The sequence below is a fragment of the Labrus bergylta genome, chromosome 4 (assembly GCF_963930695.1).
Source record: "Labrus bergylta chromosome 4, fLabBer1.1, whole genome shotgun sequence".
In the NCBI taxonomy this organism is placed as follows: Eukaryota; Metazoa; Chordata; class Actinopteri; order Labriformes; family Labridae; genus Labrus; species Labrus bergylta.
This window is the reverse complement of record NC_089198.1, coordinates 12,052,830-12,071,406: the sequence shown is the minus strand read 5'-3', so window position 1 is coordinate 12,071,406 and position 18,577 is coordinate 12,052,830. Positions and strand designations below refer to the sequence as shown.

The following is an 18,577-nucleotide window of genomic DNA, read 5'->3' as shown; positions in this document are numbered from 1 at the left end:
CATTTAAAGGTATATTGTACAAAGGTCTGCACTGACAGGTGAAGGCAGTAACAGTATCAGCACCCACATCAGTAAAAAAAAAAAAAAACACTCTTGTGTTGTCTAATACTTCTGTAGTTAAAAGAAAACGGCTCACTGACCCATCAGGTGTTGTGATCAGCTTCTGTCTAAGTTATCTTAACCCTACATAAGAGTGACACTGAGTGACACAAAATACTTGGGCTCACAGTGCACTTTGAACAAATCACTCACACCAGAGATAAGAGATGTTGTTTTGCTTGTTACCCGAGCTGAACTACTACATGAAGAAGCAATTAAAGTGAAAATATTTACACGACAAGTTACAAATGTTGCACAGATTTGTAAAGACTGATCAATACTTCACATGTATACAGAACAGATCACATTTCTGATGACGAAACACTCTGCAGTACTTTGGACGCTGTGACCTTCTCATGCAGGCTGTCATTGATTTTGGCCTCTTTTACAAAATTGGAACCACGGTCTTGTTTGTCTCATGGTGGCATTCACCTCTAGTGTAGCCTAAAGCCGTTTGAAGCCTGGCACACACATTAAAAAGTAAATATTACTCAATAATTTTATGTATGTGAAAAACGAGAAGTTTATTTGATCTTACACAAAACTCACTGAAAATGAGGCCCTATGTTCCCACATTTCTAGGACATTTTCAAAATTAGGTCTTGTGTTCCTACATTTCCCTTCAATTTAAGCCCTATCCTCCCACAAGATTTTTTTAGAAGCACTTTATAGTAAATGAATGAGTAATTTTATGCAGCAGCATACAAAGTTATGAAAAAGGAAATGTGGCAACATAGGGCCTAATTTAAAAAAAAAAATCTTAAATGTGGGAATATAGGGCTGTGGGAACATAGAAATGTGGGAACATAGGCACGCTCCCGTATAAACGTGTCGTCTCATGTCTCATTCAGCGGTAAGTAAAAACTAAACCTTATCATAATTCTTTTTTTTTTTTCTTTTTTAATGTGACTATTTTACTACTCCCTTCTGGAGCAAGCCGCAAGTGGACACTCAAGGGACTGCAGTTTTTTGCACTTGGCGTAATTTTTTAACCCTGGAGTTGACCGCTTGATATTTATTGTGTGCAATAAGTAAATAAGTGTCATGACATCACGCAGTAACAAATGACATCAACAATGGCTCTGTTACATTCCCAGTAAGCCATAACATCGAGTGAATCAGCATGCACAAAACCGCCACCGGGAATCAGCATAACCCAAAAAAAACACTATCGTTAATGTTGCCAGTATCTCTTTTGCCCTTTCTGTTGATATGTCAACATGAAAACGTTAAAGGGGAGGGGGGTATTACTACACACTGAGTATGTTAAAGTACAGATATAATCTCTCTCTCTCTCTCTCTCTCTCTCTCTCTCTCTCTCTCTCTCTCTCTCTCTCTCTCTCTCTCTCTTTCTCTCTCTCTGTTTGATTTGGGGGACGTGCTTTCATCAACCCCCACAGTCTTTAAAAACAACAGAGCTTTGCTGTTTGTTTTTGTGGGTCACAGGACAGAGGGAAGGAAGAGGTAAGAGCTTCTTTTTAGGCTTGTGTTTGGTTTATATAAGTAACGATAAGACTTTCATCTAGAATGGGATTTTGTTGTCTTTCCAGAATGTTACTTTTATTCATCAAAATTATTTCTATTCTCATTCTGAAGGTAGATCATTGCATTTCAGGTTTATTTATGTCCATTTAAACAAAATACAATTTAATTTGACACTGTAAATGGGACATATTCAATTCATGCATGTTTTAAAACTGTATTTTTGAAGTTGGTTCCCCATGCACTGACATACTTACTGAGATCAAATGTAGATTTTAATGTCTGTTATTTGAGTAAAATGAATTTTACGTCTCATGTATCCACATTTTTATCTTTATTGATTTGTTTAGACAGTACAGTTCTTTATGCTGTAAACATCTCTGCCCCGGCCTGTCTTTGTGTGGCTGTCTGCCAGCCTGCTGTCCCTTTGCCCCCCGACATTCCTCCCTCTGTTTTCTGCATAATAAACTCTTTTTGCAGATTATCTCCACATGTGATGACAAAGACAATGAGGGTTTACTCTTTTAATTATTTGGGCATCAGACTGACTGGAGATTTTGTTCACCGTGGGGGAAATCTGCCAAAGACTGAATGTGCTTTCTTGTTGTTCACGGAATGCATTCATTACTGAATGCTTTATATACAGAGTAGAGATTTGGCACAGGTATTGCATGATTAAAATGAATGAACTTCACATTTTTTTCTTTGATTGTTTTTTTTTTTGGGGATATTTGTCTCATAATATGATTACACATTGCAAAAAGGCCACATGCCGCACCACCTTGTCATTGTATCAACTGCTTTTTAAAATGTTAAAGTAACATTGTTTTCTCGCTCATCTTTCTCGTCAGGTAGTATCAGTCCAGCCAGGGAGGCACAATGCGCTCTCTCTCGCCGCTGTGGCTGTGCACAGCCCTGCCAGGTCTGCTGTGGGCCTCACATGTCAGTCTGATTGTGGAGGGGGACAATGATGCCTCCAGGATCTGCAAACCTGCCCCCTACTGGGAGATAAAAGGAAAGGCGCCCATGCAAGAGCTGCTGGGAAGTGTGGTTGTGGTGGCGCTGCTGAAGGCAAGCTGACAGTTCTGTCTCACTCAGGCCTCCAAGTAAGGAAATGCATGGAAATACACATTTTCTTTTTCATAAGATTATTCTTTAAAGGTAGATAGACTCAATAATTAACTTATGGGACTTCATACTTTTTGGGACTCCGTACGATTGAGTGTGGAAATGCCTTTCAAGAAAAGGACTGATTCCGATATTGAGTTCAAATGAAAGAGTTCAAATGTTGTCTGGAAAAGCAGGTGATGCTCTTCACAGCTTTCACCTCATTTTCTATATGTCTGTCTGTAGGATTGGAGGCCTGCGTGACAAGCTTAAACGCAACAACATGACTGAGGTGTCGTTTATGATAGTAAATGAGCGGGAGGCTCAGTCCAGGGCCATGTACTGGGAGCTGAAGAGAAGAGCGTCCCCTGGTGTTCCTGTGTACCAGCAGGCTCCACTTCAGAACGATGTGTGGGAGGCTCTGGATGGAGACAAAGACGACTTCCTGGTTTACGATCGGTAAGGAGCCAACTCCTCAACACTTAGAGATTGTAATGTCACAACCAAAGTACGTTTTCACGAGATTAGTGCCAACAAAACATGCACAGATTAATTGAATTTGTCCTCGCTCTCTCGTCTTGCAAGTATTGTCTTGTGTCATCATTTTGGCTTTACTCCATGCTCATTTAAAAAAAGGAAGAAACCACCAACGTGTGTGTTTTTAACTGGAAGTTACACTTTTGAAAGGTGTTAAAATCACAACAATGAAGGGGTATTAAAATGCATCTTGCAGGTATAAACATGACTCATCATTTAGTATATCACATTGTGAAAACAGCTAATAAAATAGCAGTAATTCTCATCTGCATTTTTATTCTCTGTCACCCTTTTTTCTCCAGGTGTGGACTGCTCACCTTCCATATCGTGCTGCCTTACAGTTTCTTGCATTACCCCTACATAGAGGCTGCCATCAGGGCCACTTATCAAACAAACATTTGCAACTGCTCTGTAAGTAATCACAAAACACATACATGAGGACATGTTTGGTTGTAAAAAGACACAACCATTCATTCTGAAGTAATTTTCAGTAGTTTGTGGTCGAACAATTGGACAAAAGTAATTTCTTAGATTTTTTCTAATGATCGCAATTTGTGTTTTCCTGTAAAACATAAACACAGCTGATGACTCATCAAGCTCTGAACGGTATACAAAGCCAAAGATAAGCTTATGGCCAGTAAGGGGCGACTGCACAGGTTGCGAAATCTGATTGAATGCAACAAAATGAGAGAATGCACCTATGTCTTACTTGATTCATAACTTAGTCAATTTTCACTTAATGAGTTCATGTTCTCAATGGCTTGTTTCAAGTTTTTGTCTATAAAGACTGATGTCAATTTTGTAAATTAATGCATACCAATATTTAAACTAGCAAAGTAGAATTTAATTCTAACGTCATTGTCTTTGCAGGCTAATAATGCATCATCAAGTGGCCACAACAGCACCATAAAAAACATGACAACACAGTTAAATATCAACTCTTCAAGCACAACACCCACACCTCAATTGGAAACTGATGATCAAGATGTGGACACCACTCCTATGATGTCTCCTAAACACCATCATTATCATCATGACCATCATCACCACCAGCCCCTCCATCATAGTCCCCAGAATCAGCCTCACCATGAGCACCATACAAGTCACAATAAAACTCATCATCACCATCATCAACCCCATCATCATCACCATCATCATCAGCATCACCACCCGCCTGGCAACCACAGTTATCAAGATGAGATGGACAGATAATTACGATGCCAGTTATTCCCCCCCTTTCACATGGGAGCCATTTTTGTCCGACATCAAACTAATGGTGGGAAGCTAAAATGCTGTTATAATGTAACAAGCAACTCCCTTATCCATGTTGTTAGTCACAAATGTAGCAAAACTGATATAAATCAAAATCTTGAGAGCTTTCTGATTGATCAGCAACTGCAAAGGACAGTGGTTAGTGAAAAAACAGAGGGACATGGGCTCATGTTGTAGATCATTTAAATTAAATAGAAGGTACTTGTGCACAAATGAAGCGAAAACTGCTTAATTTAATGGTTTAGAGTTAAACCATTTGTTGAATAAGGCCCACGTCAACTCTGTAAGGCTCAACAATAAGCTGTGGCCTCACAGATTCGACCCCCTCCATGCTAGTTCTTACCGCTATCAAACCCACTCACAGAACTTTTTTTGTGTTATCACACTCTTATTGTGCATTTCATTTGATCTCGAAAGTCGAACATTTTTAAGTAGCCAGTCTGATATGTCATCAGGAACGCCCCCTGAAGTCAGTAACCCGACTCAGAAACCTCGAACTTCAGTAGCCCGAGTTAAATCCAACATGGCTTTTCCACCTTGTTACCACTCGTAACTGGAACGTGGTTAAATGGGGTGTGACGTCATTCGCAGCTCCGACATTCGGCTTTCGAGGGAAATGGAAAGCACCATAATAACAATGACTTTATTTATAAATCAACTTAAAAACTATTTTAAAAATCCAAACAAAATGCAAGAAAAGAAAAAGAGAAAAGAGGAAAAACTGAGTAAGGAGTCTGTAGATGGATGTGAGAAAGAGGACATCCCATAGCCTGGCACACTCACAAAGGGTAGACTATGGGAAGAGAAGACAAAGCAAAACAAACCCATTTGTTTACATCAAAGAACTGCTAATGTTAGCATAAACTTCCTATCTTATTTCTAGTGTTAGCTAGGAATTGGCTGAATACAAGGATCACAGTTTGATAGTGCTAAAAAGATCGATAGGTAAGGATTCAATTCCTAGCTTACGTTAAATACAACAGCACCAGCTTACTTCACTTAAGCAAGAAACTGGTCGAATGCTAACATTAGCTGTTGTCTGATAATAACTGATGGGTGATCAAATATGTCGTTTTACATTTTAAAATGGCCTAATGTCCCTCCAGATTTTCAGTGCTTGTTGTTTCTTCAGTTGTTCAGGAAACAGTAACATTTTTATGAACTTGTTAGATTTCCTTCATTTAGTCAACCCTGGACACAGTTAGCCTTTATGCCACCGTGAGTGTAAGCTTTGGAAGCAGCGTGTATACGCGTAATACGTAGTGTTTGTGTTTTACTCGTTTTTGTTCTTTGGTAGGAAGGTTTGTTTTACTTAGGCCAATGTATTTTACCACTGGTGAAATATTTGTACCTTAAAGGCAATTCATTGAGCAGTTGATACCCTGTTTAAGCAGTTGTCAGATTGTGGTTTTCTGTCAGCATGTCAACACCATACTCCTCTGTGTCGATAATGTCACCTGTCCTACCCTGTCCTTGCCCACTAATGAAGTCTACGGCATTAAACCTGCCAGCAGGAGGCTGCAGACGGATGTGTGTGGAGAGACTGAATGGACTGATAGTTATTGTCACACAGAGTCAGAGGGTGTTGATCACAGCTGATTAGAAAACCCCAGTCAGAAAACTGTCACAACACTTTCTTGACTGCTCAATTTCTGCTTCTCTCAGTTCTGCCTATGATCTAGAAGTGATAAACCGTGCTGCTATCTGTACATATAACAAGGGCTTTGAGCGTTAACATGCTTCCATTATTCATTTGAATATGTGCAGGTGTTTTAAGAGTGATGTACTCAATAAAATTAATATAGAAATCCAAATTAATCAATTTAGAAAATAAATTTACATCAGCAAAACCTGAATCTCTCACTTTTGTCGTATGCCGCATTACTGGACTATCATACTGTACATTGCTCCATTTAATACATATTTACAAAGACAATGTTTGCTGATTTAGTACTAAGTTACTTGACTTTTGGGGCCTTGTATTTCTGTGTTAGTCCCGATAATTCTGTTTTAGCAACATTCAACATTGAATATCATCCTGGATATGGTGGTCCTCAAGGAGTTATTCTAGGTCCTATCCTCTTTTCTCTTTATGCCCCCTCTGGGCAAAATAAAAGCCATTGTAAGGTGTTTTCCAACAGTTCTGGGAACTTTTTGAGAAGGAACTATCCACTAGAGAGTTTCCTGAGAACTTCACCCCATGGGGACTGTTATTGTCTGCATTTGCACCATCATGGTGATGGCTGATACATGAACCTTCAGAAATATAGTATAATAATATTAATAATAATAATAATAATAATAATAATAATAATAATAATAAGTAAATTGTATATAATTCTTTATATTATTATTTATTAAAGTATTTATTTTTCTTTATTACAGTTTTCACAATACAATAATAATAATTATAATAATATATTGATAATAATAATCATAATAATCATCCATCCATTATGTAAACTGCTTTTCCCGTTTGTGGAGCTCAGCTGTCATTGGGTGAGAGGCGTGGTACACCCTGGACTGGTCGCTCGTCAATCACAGGGCTGACCTATAGAGACAGACAACCAGCCACACTCACATCCACACCAACAGGAAATTTTACAGTCACCAATTAACCTAACAGGCAAGTGTTTGGATTCTGGGAGGAAGTCAGAGTACCGGGAGAAGAGCCATACATGCATGTGGAGAACGTTCTCACAGAGCTTACCACTGCACCCCAACATGCAGCCCCTTACTAAGTATAATAATAATAGAAAATATATAAAATAAATGATTAAATTATATAAAAAATATTCTTATGGACCAATCACTGTGCACTTAAAGATGACATATTATCCCCCTTTTCAAACAGTCCCCCCAGAGTTATTAAAGTAATGTATGTGATGATAAGTCAGATATCCACAATGGAAATTTAATAATTTATAGACAATAAACTAGGTAGAGATATAAACCCATGTGGAGTAGACGTCACATCAATTTTTTTTAAAATGTCAAACTAGTGTTGTAAATCTTGATGACTTAGTTGATAATAACAAACCAAAATAACCGACCCACCTGGATCTGGGATTAAAGATTAGAACCTTTGTTTTGGATAAGGAATTCAGATTATAACAAATAATACAATTTTTTTTTTTTTTTTCCAAATTATGCTCTTTTTTTCCCGACAGAAACACCTCCGTTAGTTGTTGTTATTGATCATTTGTATCCTTAATGACAGTGTATCTCTGACAGCAGGGATTTAGCCAGCCGCTACTTGACCCGTTACACTGGAATAAAGGAACACGCTGCCATATGTCACCCCTGAGTCACTCACACACATACAGTACACACACAGAGCGAGAGAGTAGGTGGATTACCTCAGCGCCGCTTAACACATGGCTGAGATGCCACTCGCTTTGACTGACGAGAGCTGACGAGGAAAAATACAAACATCCGCTGTCAGAATGAAGGTAAGGCCACGTTCTGTCCTCAAATATTTAAGCATGCATGACATGTATGACTACTGAAAGTTCACTTATTGTTATGGTTTCCCATGATTCCTTGCATGTATAGGCCCTCTGTGTATACCAGATTGAATGAACAATAGAGCATCATCTTTATTTACTGTGTCGATTGTGGAGTTGGTTTATGTCCTTATTCTTGAGGGTTGCTGTAGCCGTGATGCTTATGTCACATTTTCCCAGTAATTTGTACTGAAAATGTCTTTCTTTGATTTCTATGTACAACTCTGTGCTTCTTAAAGCTTCTCGATAAACCTCAGCAAGTTGTCATAGTCTTACTCTCAGGGATTGTCCTGTAAATCCCAGTGAGGACGCTACAGGAGAGGCTATAAACTGCTTAGGCCTGCTTCTCCGACTGACACAGTAAATAGACAATGCTTTCACTTACGTCCTGTGGTCTGCTTGGATAGCTGAATACTGTGTAAGATTAATACATATCAATGCTTACAATTAAAAGGTTCAAGATTTATGCCACAAATTGGTGGATGAAAAAAAATAGAGCAGATGAAATGATAAGAAAAGATCTGTCATGAAGGAGAAGAAGAGAAGAAGAAGAAATAATTGTAATTGGGACATTATGTTCTAAGAAACCCTCCAATAAACGTGTCCATTCCTGAAAACCGCAGTACATTGCTCAGATGTTTAGGAAGATGAAGAGAGACCTACTAAGGCTAAAAATGATCCACTGGCTGCAGTTATTTCTCCCCTGTGCCGCCATTAACAATAAAAGGCTTGTTAAATCTAATGTTTAAAATGAATTTATTATATCGTTGGTTTATATCTTCCATATAATATGCGTTTCTGAGCCTCTTTCACATGGCTCAGATTTCAATTCGGTGGAGTTATTTTTTATCATTTATGTTTCATAGTGACAGATACGATATACATAGACAAACTGAAAACAGTATATCATAGTGTTTATAGTGGATGCTAATTTAGAGAATACTGAGAAGAATCCACTTATATACTTTCAAACTGACCTTATCTGAAACTCAATTTAAAGGAAGATGGAGTTTTAGTAAGTGAACACTAGATGGCGGCACTGTCACATGTTCCTGATAAATACAAACTCATTCCTCTGTCAGGCACATTATGCCACCATTCATCAAGAGGGTGATTAGTTATTATCCATTATCAAGAGATACGTTTGGATTAGAGAACATAATCCCTGGATTATAATCCAGATTATCTCTGGGTGGTTTAATGAAATTTGCTGTGTTCTTCTTTATGTCAGACCTCCTTAAAAGAGTGTGTCATTAATGAACACATGAATTATAGAGAGCCGCATTAAGTCTGATGATTTGAACATTACAAAAAAAACTATAAACCACTGTTTAAAAGTGTTGTTTTATGCTTTTTAGGACAATTTCCTTATGAAGTAAAGAAGATAAACTCCATGTTTTAATACAATACCATTTATAACAACTTTTTAGCAGGTTAGGTTAAAGGTCGCATATTCTCCTCCTTTTCAACCAGTTTAAATAAGTCTAAGAGCTCCCCAAAACATGTCTGTGAAGTTCCTTGTTCTAAATCCACTCTGATCCTGTATTTGATCATGTCTATAAACTCCTCTATTTCAGCCCTGCTCAGAACAGGCTGTTTCTGTGTCTGTACCTTTAAATGTAAATGAGCTGTGTTCGATACGTCCTACTGGGTTTGGGTTGCTTTGCCTTTTTTCGCTTCATGCCCTATTGTTAACGGTGAGAAGGCAGACTCAGAGGGCAGAACAAACACCTAGCTGTGGGAGAGTCACCCACATGGGGGAGGGGTTACTGCCCTTTGTGATGTCATGAAGGGAATATCTCTAAACAATCTCTTTGAGCACACGTTTTCTGAAAAGTGGAGCAGGCAAAATACAGAGAGGATGGACTTTTATCATAATTTGGGGTTTGTAGACAGACTAGGGACACATATTAGTGTTAGAAAAACATGATAAAGTGAATTTTGAATAATATGTGACCTTTAAAATTTGTATACGACTACATTTTTGCAGCACACAACATAATGATAATGTTTTTTTGTTACAAAAAGTAAGAACAATATTCCAATAGCTCTGTAAACTTGCCATGAAACTAAAATTGTATTTCTTCATTGGAACAACCCAAATAATGATTAGGGCAACATCTACTTTATTATTGTTCTCCTTAAATGGAGGGACTTTATAAGAGCTATCAAAAAACAACATTTCTCAGTTAATTCACTCAGTAAATTCCATGTTTAGCCTGTCATCTACGGAATAAGTCATCCCCCCCAAATATTATTTTCAACATGGTATTTGGTTTTTAAGTTTTAATCTTGTTAACTAACATGAGATTTCACTGATCATGTGTTTCTCAGGGCTTCAAGGCTCCGACCATGTGGCAGAAATTACAAATATACTACCTGGGGATTCTGAGAAATGGAGGTAAGTCTTTTAATTTACTCACACATTTCCATTATACTGATGGATTTTTATGTCACACTCTACTTTGCCTTTTCTTTGTTCCTTTTCTGTGCAGACAGGAGGACGGACAGTTGGCCACTGGTTTACTCTCCTGTGCCAGTCGGTTGTATCTTTCTGTGTTACCTGTTTATTATCTGGCTGGGACCAAAGCTGATGGCCAACAGGCAGCCGGTCAACCTTAAACCTGTGCTGATAGTTTACAACTTTGCCATGGTCTGCCTGTCTGCATACATGTTCTATGAGGTATTACTAAAGTGTGAATGTAAAACGTTTGTGAGGGGTGTGTCTTAAAGTCTTGAAAAGCTAAATTGTCAAAACATTGATATGTGAGAAATATGGAACATTCAAATCTTAAAACCTGTCTTTAAAGTTTCTCTAATTGTTTTTGTTACATCAATGGATCAAATGTGTGTAATGTGAAGGCCCCAGTGGAAAACTTGCAAAACTGTAGCACTCACAAAGGGTTGAATGTATTAGCGTTTAGCTGCAGAACACAGTCAAATCTTCTGAAGGTAAAGAGAGAGCAAGAGAGTGAATATTAACCCTATAGTACCTTCTACTACATATTTATATTAGAGTTGCTCCATTAGTGCTTGACGTGTAAATACCAAGCAGACATCTGGTGTTGATGTGCAACAAGCTGTAGTTCCTCAAGTGTCCATTTGAAGCTGGCTGTAGAAGCCAAGGAATCTCAATTTTTACAGCATAAACCAACATGTTTACAGCCTGCTTCAAAAAAGGAATGTGTTAACTTTTTGGGCAGTGATTCTATTCTTTCATTCATACATTTTGAATTTATTCAGCCTGAGAGTCATCCATAATTTATATAATTAGAGGCGTGGCTGAGTTGATGACAGGTGGACATACTGTAAAGCTGATTGACAGGAGGCTAAAGGTCACCACCTCAGATCCCCCTCTTTGCCTGTTTGTAGATTGATCGAAATTAAACCTGAGTTAGCATTTCCAAAATGGTGTATGCTAGCAATGTGCTTCATAATGCGTCTTCAGAAACCAATTGGTAAAGTCACTGAGAATACGTCCATGTTTCATACAGACTATGGTAATTACTTTAGATTACAATTTCAACTTGAAGGTGATACCGTGTCACTCTTGTGTTAGCAGCTTGTTTCTACTGCCAAACAAAAAACCTTATTTAAGTTGTAATAGGACCAGAAATCCTTCTCCACAAAAAATGGGATAACAGGTCCTTCATTGAGTGAGTTTTTGTCTTTCAGTTCACAGCCTCTTCTTGGTTGGCTAGATACAGTCTGCTGTGTCAGCCTGTGGACTACAGTGACAGCCCACTGGCCATGAGGGTAAATCTTTTCACTGTGTTGTACATTTTCTAGATGCAGCTTCACTGCATATACGTTTTATACTAAACCAATGTTATACAGGATTGAACCTTGATGACAACATTGTCACGTTCAGGGGAAAAACAAGGAACTGGACCCACGTGCAGAATTAACTAAATATATTTAATAAACAGAAAGGCCAAAGGCCAACAAAAACTTGCTTCGAAAGCTAAAAACTAGAAGTCAAAAAGCACAGGAAAAATGCTTGAAACACAGGTAAGCAGCAGTCTGGCATAGGACATAGGAAACGCCATACAACCCCAGCAAACAACAATGAACTGACACAGAGGACAAGAAACACAGAGACTAAATAGACACAGGGGTAATCAGACACAGGTGAGACTAACGACACAGATGAAGACAATGAGGGCAATCACACTGGAGGGAAACACACAGAGGCAGGAATACAAGAAACACTGAGGACAACTATGACATAAATACATGAAACACTGAAGACACTGTTAAACATCAAGACACACTAGAACATAGAGGGACACACAATATGAAATGACAAAATAACACAGGAAACACTGAAGACTAAACTAGGAAACACACAGAGAAGAATGAGACCTAAAAGATAAATACATCTAACCTGAAAAACAAAACGAAACACATCAACTCATGACAAACATACTCTTGAAGAACAGATGTCAATGTGTATCTTACAATTCAATGAAGCCAGTTCTTCTTGAAACTGTGTTTAAGAAATTATCTGAATTAGAAATTTCCCACAACCAGTAGAAAAACTACATTAGTTTAAGAATTTAGCTAGCAGACTAATCACACATTTGTCACTTTGTTGGGCAGATGGCCAGAGTGTGCTGGTGGTTCTACTTCTCCAAAGTTATAGAGCTCAGTGACACTGTGAGTATGAAAGGCGGGAAAAGATGAGTTCTTTTGTTTTTGATCAATCTATTTGTTATTCAGCCTTCAGCCTTAGTGACCCTTAGTGATCTTCTAACATGCTGCACCCTGCATGTTTTTGTACCTGCAGTGTTTCATTATACTAAACATGCTGTGACATCTTACTGTGTGCTTGTATTTTTTTATTTGAACGATTTAGATATTTTTCATCCTGAGGAAGAAGAACAGTCAGTTGACCTTTCTCCATGTCTACCATCACGCCACCATGATCTTCAACTGGTGGGCCGGGGTGAAATATGTGGCTGGTGGCCAGTGTGAGTGCACGCCAACACAACTGTCCAGTGTCACAAAACTGCCTCAAAAATAAACTCTTCACTTTATGTCCATCTAAAAGAGAGATAACTTCCTCCTGCATGCGTATGTGTCCACAGCGTTCCTCATCGGTCAGATCAACTCCCTGGTCCATGTGGTGATGTATCTGTACTATGGCCTGGCAGCTTTCGGACCGGGAATGTTGAAATACCTGTGGTGGAAACGCCACCTCACCTCTTTGCAGCTGGTCAGTAATTCTGTATGTGTGTCTGCATGTGTGTGCATGTGAGTTTGTAACATTCATTTCTGCAGTCATAATTCATGTAGTAATTTTCATTTTCAATTCTATTTAATTGAATTCAAACAATTTAATAAATTCCTTTAAGGGCAATTGGATTGGAGCAGCTTGTACATGAAGACATAAATAACCACAGCAACAAATACAACAATAAATTATAAATAAGAGTTCAACATTATTTCACTACATTAATGTGGAAACATGACATCCCTGTAGAAGGGACGAGCCGGTGAACAGCAGGAACCTGGCAACATAACACAACCGGTCATCACTACTGCCTACTGTGTTGTCTGTGGGGAAATGCCAAAGACAGTTGGCACAGACGCCATACACTGCAAAGTCATAAAACTAAAACTTCACTCAGCAAAAATGTAGCACAAAGTTTTCTGACAGCCTGTTAGTGCATGAATAAACCACCATCAACCCAGACTCAGCCAAAAAGTATACTTTAGTTATCACATTAGCTGAGGTCAGGTTAGCTGAACGCACTCTTGGAGCCATCCTTTAGTGGACAAATTATCAACTGCAGTATTTCAACTGCAGCTCCTGAGGTTGCTGCTTGGTGAGATCTGGTGTTCTACTAAGTAACACAAAGACGCTCTCTGGTTATCTTCTAAACCCAGAACTGTTTTCATCTTGTATGGGGCTGTCCAACTTTCTTTATTTGAAACTATTCCAACTTAAACAGTTGTGGGATAAGTCGAAAAATATCTAAATTTTTACACAAGCTTCAGTTTGTATCTTTTCCGCGCCGACACAACGCCACTTGCTTTGTTTGTCATTGTCCTGGTTGTAATAACTAGTCGGCTTAGAGGTGCTGATGCTCCTCAACTAACCACTAGACCATCTGTTTTCTACATAAATCGCTGATGAAAAGACAATACATCCTGTTGTGTTTCTTATTCTTTCTCTAAGTCTGCAACATATATAGGTCAGCAAGGTGACCGGCTGCCATTATGTAACAATAATTGTGCTGACCTCAGAGGAGACCCCCAAGCCTTTAACAGTTGGCGTCACGGTTTGGTGAACTGAGGCTGAAACAGTGGAGTTAATTGAAGAGTTTGGAGATTGCATTTCTTTGTGTGTTAACTGGGTTCTCTTTTGTGTTTTGGAGAGGTGATTATTAAATCACATTGGGAGGGAGGGGTATACAGGGGTTCAGCAGCAATTTGTTGTGTTTTTTATCACCCTGTAGCAAATCAATACATTCTGTTTCATTTATTGTCCAATAACTAATGTTAGCTGACACAACATACAACACGACAAAGTTACAAAAGATGATAATTAGACACTAACTTTATGAACATCCATTGTAAGTAACCCAGTTAGCTCTAAAAAACAGATTTAAAACTTCTCTTTGTGATACTTTTATTTTGCTTTTATTATTGCCACATAGCTCAGTCTCTTTATTTCCGGTCTTCATATAAAATGTGCTTTTATTTTGAAAAACTGCAAAGGGGACTTCCGCTACATCGTAATGTTACGGGAGTAAATAAATACAGCTAAAAGAACAACCAAGAGGAGAAAATACTGTAACCAAACAGCTACGATTGGCTTAATTGTCACTTAATAAATCTCACTTGACCAAAAAAAAGTGTGGGGGATGAAATTACGTTTCAGTGAAAGTGTGGGTGTCACAACACCCACGGGTGAGACGCGCCTGGGGATGTAAATAATAATAAATGGATGTGTAGCATTATCATTCACACACATAATCCTTGCCTGTTCTCTGGCTACAGTAGCACATTTGCTTTTACAATAACATATTAAAGTGTAGAAACTGTTGTATTATAAGTAGTAACACTTTTTATAATGAACTTAATTAAGCCCTGATGTAGAAGTAAGTTCAGAGTGGACGATCTCCCCCCATTCAAGCAACAGAACCTTTAGTGCTCAGTCTTTTTCACGTTCATTGCTCATGGATTTGACACTAAGATGTCTAAATACAGATTGGTCAGGGGCCCCCCACAAATGAAAGATTTAGTCAAAACATCTGTGACACAAAACAATGCAACAATAGGACATAGTACAAGGAATGATAAGACAGTTGGGCTGGCTACCAAAAGGCTCCTTAATGGTGTTTTCTTAACTTACCTGCTTACTGATGCACGCTATTTGAACAGCTCTGAGTTTCTCATGTTGTCTTTGACGGACAGGTTGGAGCCTATAATCATATATTTCATCTTTCTCCCTGTCTCCGACGAAAAAATGACTTTAGTGGAGTTATCATTTGAGCATTTTTATCCACACAAAAAAAAATCTCCTCTGAAAACAAACTTTGATCCTGATTTCACTTGAATTTAGATTTTAACATAAATTGTATTCAATATTTTGTGTGGCCTTTAGAGATGTTTTAAATATTTCATAATATCTATTATTATTATTATTTTTTTAGATTAGTTTGAGCTCTATTTGCCTTGATGTGATAGGACAGCTTTAGAGAGAGAGGAAATGTGTGGAGAGAGACAGAGTGCACATAACAGGGACAGGACCGGGAGTCGAACACTTTGACCAGTGTGTGGAGAACAACGTCTGTGGACGACCTGCTCTACAAACCCAGACCCAGTATTTGTTATTTCTTAATCTCTGTTTTAAAAACTACGGTGTTATCACCTCCCTGTTTTACTTCACTGCCTTTTTAAGCACGTTGTCACATGGAGTTTGAAAAACAGTCTTTAAATGAAGACTTTAAGGGTGCTCTCTAAATTAAGTATTTTATTATTTCTATAAAAGGGTTGGCATGTTCTGCATTATGTACTTAATGCATACACACAATGGTGTGACAAATAAATAGAATATTAAAAAATATATTACAATTTAAACATGATAAGATGATATACACCGTAGTTTCTTAATAGATCATTATGGTGAGAATTGATTCACCGATCATCATCAGTATCTGCCAACATCAGCCCAGTGGAAAGACTTCGGCACATTGGCAAATAATATGGCAGGAACTGATGTTTATTTGTTGTTTCAAATCAGGGTCACTAATCACCGACATCTAGAAAACCTAACAGATCAAGAGAAGATGTTTTTTTAATTTGGTCTCCTGTTGAACAAACTCTGACTTGTTTTCGTTGTCAAACATGAGAGAAAATGTCGGCATTGTGGGAGTCTTCATCACAAGAAGCTCTCTGCAGAAGCGAACACCGGTAACAGAGTCGGATATTGGCCACATTTCAAACACTGGTATTGTTTCGTCCCTGATTTTCGGTGCATCTCTAGAATTTAGCCGTTTTTATGTCACTAGTATGAGTGTCAAATTCTTTCGAGATTTTTTAGGTGAATATCTTTTTATTCATGTTTATTTTTAAGGATGTAAGGAAGTTGTTGCCTCTGTTGTAAAAACTTAAAAAATGCTTGATGATGATTTTCTTATTTCTTCACTCACTAAATTGCTCAGATAATCTGCAGATCGGTTCGTCTCACTCTGCCTGTAACATCTTTCCTGAGCGTCTCTCCGTCTGTTTTTCTCTCAGCTCCAGTTCTTCATCATAACTATCCACACCACCTACAACCTGTTTGCCGACTGTAACTTCCCTGACTCCATGAACATGGTGGTGTTGGCCTACTCGCTCAGCCTCATCGCTCTCTTCAGTAACTTCTACTACCACAGCTACCTCGCTAAAAAGAAGGCCAAGAAGACGCAGTGAGAGACACGCAGCGAGACAAATCAGGTGCACGGTGAACGCAGAGAGAGAAAAGAGCTGACATGAAAGGATTTTTAAAAGACAGGAAGGTAGCACTGAGAGGACAAAGGAGAACAACAGAGGGGATATAAAAAGAAACGTCTGTTTGTTTGTTATGTTAATTCCTTCATGTTCATTATGTTATGGTAATTACAGCTTTATGTACAAAATACATTAACATGTGAAAATCTATACAGTGACACCTGAACAGTATTTATGTTTGTAATAAAATTCAACATTTTTCACCTCTTGTATGTCGTCTGAATGATATTTTATCCGCTTTAGTACAGATCTATATTATATTCATTCATCCCGTCTGGCCATTCATCCAGCACAAAGCCCCCCCCAAAAAAACACTCAACACACATTAACCCTTGTTTCATCAGCCCCTCCCCCCAGCTGCTAATAGACAAGACCTTCTAATCGCTTTATTCCTCCCTCTCACCGATTGGCTGGTGGTTACAGCCTGCAGCCAATCATCTGTCGGCTGCCATTAGCTCTGTATCCCTGCATGCTCCATCTATTCCTCCCTTTCTTCAGATGAGGGTACCCCTTCTCCATTTTCTAACATTTAATCCATCTGACCAACTGGGAAACCCCGGCCCACCGCACAAACCCCCCAGCTCCATCTGTCATGATGTCTAAGTGTAATTGCCTGACAGACACGCCCCCTTGTGGACAGAAATGAAAGAACTATTATGAGGTGAATAAATTACTCGTATCTGCTTCGTTTGCATTTTATTTCCCCAGCCTGCACTTATTCCCATTCTGTCCACTATCTGTTTCTCAGCTATTATCTCTGGCTGCACATTGCTTTGGACCGTCCTCTGTTCCTCACTCAACAGGAGGGGAGGGGGACAAAATAACACTTCGTTCACACCTTGTGAAAAAGCACTTTGAAGTGAGTAAATCATAGTTTCAGAGATGTAAGATGGAGAGGACATTTATTTTTGTTAAGTTTTACATTCAAGATCTTTATTTTTCTCAGGTGAGATGATAGACATTATTGATTTAAGGCTAATTCTATTTACGTTTGATATGATGCACTTTGCCTTTAAGGTTGCTAATGGTTACGTTTGGAGGAGTGATATTGCTTTAAGACAAGTGAACCTATATAAAGGGAGTTATTTCAATGCTCATTGTTGTAGCAACTCCAAAAAATACAATCATCTCTTTTACATTTCACAAGAAACAACTCCCCCACCAAAAAAAAAAAAAAAACAGAAGTCAAACTAGTCTTAGCAGTAAAGTAAGTTTTATTAAAACAGCATGAATCTAAATTTGCTGATGTCACTCTCAGTTTAGGGTTATTTTACAGCTTCCTGATTATCAAAACTAATTTTAGATCATTTGTAACAGGACTACAATTAAAAACCACTACTAGTACAATGCAAAAAGAACATACTTAATCAAAGCCAGAGAGACAGATTCACAGCCTGTTCCCATTCACTGTTAGTGCGCTGCTCTTGTGAGATCATAATACTAGCATTTAAGTTCATTAACCTAAGCCATCTTAAGGATTTACCTGAGGGGGAGTTTGTAAAGCACTGATATAAGCGATGAAGAACTATTGCATCACAGCATCGCCAATGGCGTCCTACTTCATGGCTAAC

General features: G+C 38.4%; 2 protein-coding genes across 2 annotated transcripts; both read left to right on the top strand.

Annotated features, from left to right (window-relative positions):
• The first annotated feature begins 1,428 nt into the window (after positions 1-1,428).
• On the top strand, positions 1,429-6,347 carry selenop2 (selenoprotein P2). Its single transcript, XM_020652120.3, has 5 exons — positions 1,429-1,563; positions 2,433-2,687; positions 2,935-3,147; positions 3,528-3,636; positions 4,096-6,347. The coding sequence occupies exons 2-5, from the start codon at positions 2,461-2,463 to the stop codon at positions 4,435-4,437; spliced, it is 891 nt and encodes a 296-aa protein (XP_020507776.2). The 5' UTR covers positions 1,429-1,563; positions 2,433-2,460; the 3' UTR covers positions 4,438-6,347.
• A 906-nt stretch (positions 6,348-7,253) lies between these two features.
• On the top strand, positions 7,254-17,216 carry elovl8a (ELOVL fatty acid elongase 8a). The gene is made up of 8 exons (XM_020652143.3): positions 7,254-7,949; positions 10,338-10,404; positions 10,499-10,686; positions 11,679-11,759; positions 12,606-12,662; positions 12,862-12,976; positions 13,094-13,221; positions 16,755-17,216. The coding sequence occupies exons 1-8, from the start codon at positions 7,944-7,946 to the stop codon at positions 16,926-16,928; spliced, it is 816 nt and encodes a 271-aa protein (XP_020507799.2). The 5' UTR covers positions 7,254-7,943; the 3' UTR covers positions 16,929-17,216.
• Positions 17,217-18,577: the final 1,361 nt, after the last annotated feature.

Coding starts and splice junctions, on each gene's coding strand:
- elovl8a (XM_020652143.3), top strand. Junction 10,405..10,498: donor GGGGATTCTGAGAAATGGAG/GTAAGTCTTTTA, acceptor TTTTCTGTGCAG/ACAGGAGGACGGACAGTTGG. Junction 12,977..13,093: donor ATATGTGGCTGGTGGCCAGT/GTGAGTGCACGC, acceptor ATGTGTCCACAG/CGTTCCTCATCGGTCAGATC.